The sequence below is a fragment of the Beta vulgaris genome, chromosome 6 (genome assembly GCF_026745355.1).
Source record: "Beta vulgaris subsp. vulgaris cultivar EL10 chromosome 6, EL10.2, whole genome shotgun sequence".
Lineage (NCBI taxonomy): Eukaryota > Viridiplantae > Streptophyta > Magnoliopsida > Caryophyllales > Amaranthaceae > Beta > Beta vulgaris.
Window position 1 is genome coordinate 61,045,600 of NC_079207.1, and position 4,410 is coordinate 61,050,009.

The 4,410-nt window shown below is 36.1% G+C and overlaps 1 protein-coding gene across 1 annotated transcript; it reads left to right on the forward strand.

The window, feature by feature from the left end:
* Window positions 1–391: 391 nt before the first annotated feature.
* Window positions 392–3,461, forward strand: LOC125498511 (uncharacterized). Its single transcript, XM_048646734.1, has 3 exons — window positions 392–448; window positions 553–612; window positions 2,424–3,461. Exons 1-3 carry the CDS (start codon window positions 392–394, stop codon window positions 3,459–3,461), a joined length of 1,155 nt encoding a protein of 384 aa, XP_048502691.1.
* Window positions 3,462–4,410: the final 949 nt, after the last annotated feature.

Consider the following 4,410-nt stretch of genomic DNA (forward strand, 5'->3'; position numbering starts at 1 on the left):
TACAACAACTAGAAGTCGTCTCATTTTTTGTTTTACTAAGGAAAAAGCGGGTTTAATATTATAGCAATTCAAATTGTCTTCAGGTCAGGTTTCGGTCAGGTTTGAGGACTGACCCTCACAGGTCGAACCAGGTTTAAGTCAGGTCAGAATCAAGTTGACCAAACGGTTAGTTCTGTTTCTAACACCACTAGTGACGTACAACAATAGCTAGAAGTCGTCTCATTATTTGTTTTACCAAGGGCGGGATTAATATTATAACAAATTAATTTCCACCAAAGTTAAAACACTTCGAGGGGAAAAGCCACAATAGCAAATGATATATCATTTCAGCAGTTTCATTAATAACTGATTATAGTTTTTTTTGCTTTACGAAAACGAGTGATAAAAAGCTATGGTGCTATCAATTTTCAATGCCTACGCTACCCCAAAAATATTTGGCATTATTAATGTAAGTGTAGCTCCTGATCCCCCTCCATGAAAGACGTACATTCAATTCAAGTTTCATATTGAAAATTTTGAAATTGAAGTTGCTATATTACAATCATTTTGCAGGAGAATATCACACATGATGGGCCAAAGATTAAGCAAGACGATGTGCTGGAAGGACGAGGGGTAAGCACAACTTAATTTTTGAAAAATGATGCAAAATTGATGGTTTATTTTATTATTCTTGTTCCACAAAATTTCATTTGATGTCTCTCTGTTTTCGATATAATGGACAAACTTTCTTAAAATTTAGGATATTTTGTCCCAAACTATCTTCATATTTTTGCGAAAACTATCTTATAAAAAATTTGTTATCCCAAACTACCTTACTTTTACCATTTTGATACGTAATGCCAATTTTTGGTGTTGACTTTTCTTTTCAATTCAAAATTGTGGGAGAAAATAAATTTAACCTTTTGGAAATTGCTTGAGATTCGAGGAAACTGAGAGGGTGCTTGTTTCAAATTTATTTTAAGTAGTAGAAGAGGAATTTAGAGGTGGATTGGTGGTACAAAGTGTCGACATAGATATGAGAGACACAGAGAGCGTACAGTGAAATGAGGAAAACATGGTGGGGAAAATGAAAAAAGGGTTTAAAAAGGTCAAGTAATATTACGTGCCATTAAAAAAAAACTGGAAAAAAAGAGTCAACGTCGAAAATTGAAATAAGGTAGTTGTCAACAACAAAATGGTAAGTGTAAGGTAGTTTGGGACAACAGATTTTTTATAAGGTAGTTTTTCGCAAAAACTTGAAAATTAAAGGTAGTTTAGGACAATAAATCCCTAAAATTTACATGGGGATCTCCAATTCTCCATATGTTACTAAAAATCTTTTACCTCTCATCGTTTGCTCAATTTCTTTTTCTTGAGGTTAAAGTCTGAAAAGTTTACCTAGCTATACCGTATTATATATGCCAATGGGAGTAGGAAATGAAAAATAATACAACTACCTAATTAATTAAAAAATAGAAAGATAACAGAGGCACAACAATAAGAAAACTATGAAATTTCACTACACATTTGGTAGAGGTGATCATGGGCCGGGCCGGGCCGGGTTCGGGCCGGGCCGCGGCCAAAAAAATTTGCCCATTGGCCGGGCCGGGCCGGGCCGGGCCTAAATTCGGGCCGAATTTTTGTGTCCAAAGCCCGCTATTTCGGGCCGGGCTTAGCGGGCTTTTGCGGGCCAAAACGGGCCGGGCCAAAAAATAGACTAAAAAGTCGTTTTTAGCTTGCCCAAAGCCCGCCCAAAAACAAAAAAAAAATGACCGGGCCGGGCCCGGCCCGGCCCGCGGGCCGAAAAATTCTGCCCAAACCCGGCCCAAAAACGGGTTACAGTATATTTGGATTGATGTGTGTTAGTTAATCAAAAAAGCCAAGCCCGTGGGTCCGGCCCGACTTGTTTTTTGGGCGGGTTTGGGCAAAATATTTTGGCCCGTAGTTGGGCCCGCCGACCCGATTTTTTGGGCTTTGGAATGCGCTTTGACCCAGGCCGATCTTAACCCAAAATACCGGGCTTTGGGCACAAAAATTTGCCCAAAATTTTAAAGGTTTGACCCTGTCCGAACCCGACCTGGCCCATGATCACCTCTATATTCTCTTTGTTTTCCTAAAAGTTACTCCCTCCGTCCCATAATATAGTGCTTGTTTCTTTTTTACACGGTCTCCGACACGTAACTTTGACCTTTAATATCTTCAATTCCGTATTAATAAAAAAATATAAAAAGTTGGTATTATGAAACTAGACATTGAGACGAATCTAACAAGATCCCACATGAATACGTTTTTTTATATATACAAATGAGAATATTTGGTCAAAATTTTTTACGTTTGACCCACCAAAAATGAAGTAGGCACTATATTATGGGACGGAAGGAGTACTTGCTTATTTCTATCTTTTGGTACTCTTTTCCTCTAATGGAGAGATAATTCTACTGTAGGTGAAAAGAGCAATTGAGGAATTGAAACTAGAAGGCCGAAAACCCGGTGCTGTTTTCATTACTTCCCCTACTTATCAAGGATTATGCATCAATATAAAAGAGATATCTGAGCTATGTAATCTACATAACATTCCTCTTATTGTAGATGAAGCTCACGGTGCTCACTTCAAATTTCACCCATCTCTTCCCTTGTCGGCCCTCGAGCAAGGTGCGGATGTGGTTGTTCAATCCACCCATAAAGTTCTTTCTTCTCTTAGTCAATCATCTATGTTACATGTATCCGATAATAATATCGTAGACAAGGATAAAATCAGCAGATGCCTTCAAAGCCTTCAGAGCACTAGTCCAAGTCCCCTACTTTTAGCTTCACTGGATGCTACTACAACTCAACTAAAACAACATTCAGCAAGTATTTTTAACAATGCAATTAATTTAGCAATGGAAGCTAAAAACACTATCAAACAAATTCTAGGAATCACTGTATTTGATTTCCCTAACATTGACCCTTTACGTGCTACTTTTGGTGTCTATGATCTTGGTGTTTCCGGATATGAAGCTGATGACTTCTTGTTTATGGATCAAAAGGTAATCTCCGAGCTCTCTACGCCGCGATATCTCACACTTACGATTCCACCAGGAACTTGTAGGGAGGACATCAATAGGCTAATCTTGGGATTTAAGCATTTATCATCATCGTCATCGTTCGTCCAACATAAAAGGAAGAATGAAATAAAGCGCGCTGATGTACGTATTAACATGTGGAAGGATATTGACATGAAATTAACTCCACGAGAGGCTTTCTTTGCGAAGAAAAAGAAGGTAGATCTTAAAGATGCAGTCGGAAAAATATGTGGTGAGTTGATATGTCCATTTCCACCTGGTATTCCTATTACTGCTCCGGGTGAAGTGATATCAGAAAGAGTTATAGATATTTTATTGCAATTTAAAGATGATGGTGCTAAAGTGATTGGAGCTTGCGATCCTCTTCTTTCTTCTATACTTGTATGTGATACCGATACTACATCCGTTTCTTTTTAATAGTTACGCTTACATTTTTTTTTACATATGTCGATACACTACTTTGAGCCTTTGTATCTCTCTTTTTGTATTGGTAGAAAATATAAAAAGTTGATATTTGCTAAAAGTATATATCAAACAAGATCCTACATGACTATATTTTCTCTTAACCATACATCACAAGTGATAGTCAAAAAGAAATTTGTGAATATATTGTCAAAAGTGAAAATGTAACTACTAAAAAGGAATAGAGTTAGTATATAAGAAGCAAACAAATTTGTAAATCTTTGTGTTTGTATTTCTTGATCAAACAACTATTAAAAAGGAATTAAGTTAAAGAATACAATATGATGTAATTCGGCCTAATATATTCAACTTTCATATATGGTTAGAGATAGGGGTGATAATGAGCCTGACAAGCTTGTGAGTAGCTCGGGCGCGGCTCGGTCAAAGCTTGACTCGTTGAAGCTCGCCTCGAGCTCGGGTTCGACTCGAGACTTAAACGAGCCGAGCCGAGCTAGGCAAAGCTTGGCTCATTCGGCTTGGCTCATAAAGCTCGTGAACAACTTGATTATTATTTTATACTGAAAAAAATATTTATATTAAAAAAATTTAATACAAAATTATATTTTAATTTAGATTACAAATTATATATTTTAATTTGTGATCCAACTTCACCTCTACTCCACTAGGCACTAAAGTCCCACATTGGTTAAGAAAACAAGCATCAACCTTGTTTCTTTATAAATAGCTATTACCCTTAATTCAAAAAGTTTAATTTTGTATCTCCTTGGTTGGAAAAAAAAACTATATTTTATTTTCTTCACAAAGGGAATAAAGTATATTTTTAAATATTTGATTATTTAATACTTAAAATATTTAATAATTGTTTATTTAAATGCACTTAGAGTGTAATTGATACAAATATGATTTTTTTTATATAAAAGATAAAGTCCCACATTGAAATTTT

Excerpts from the sequence above, each read along its gene's own strand:
- LOC125498511 (XM_048646734.1), top strand. The coding sequence starts at position 392 with ATGGTGCTATCAATTTTCAATGCCTACGCTACCCCAAAAATATTTGGC. Across the intron at positions 449-552 it reads AAATATTTGGCATTATTAAT|GAGAATATCACACATGATGG; the intron begins GTAAGTGTAGCT and ends ATCATTTTGCAG. Across the intron at positions 613-2,423 it reads ATGTGCTGGAAGGACGAGGG|GTGAAAAGAGCAATTGAGGA; the intron begins GTAAGCACAACT and ends ATTCTACTGTAG.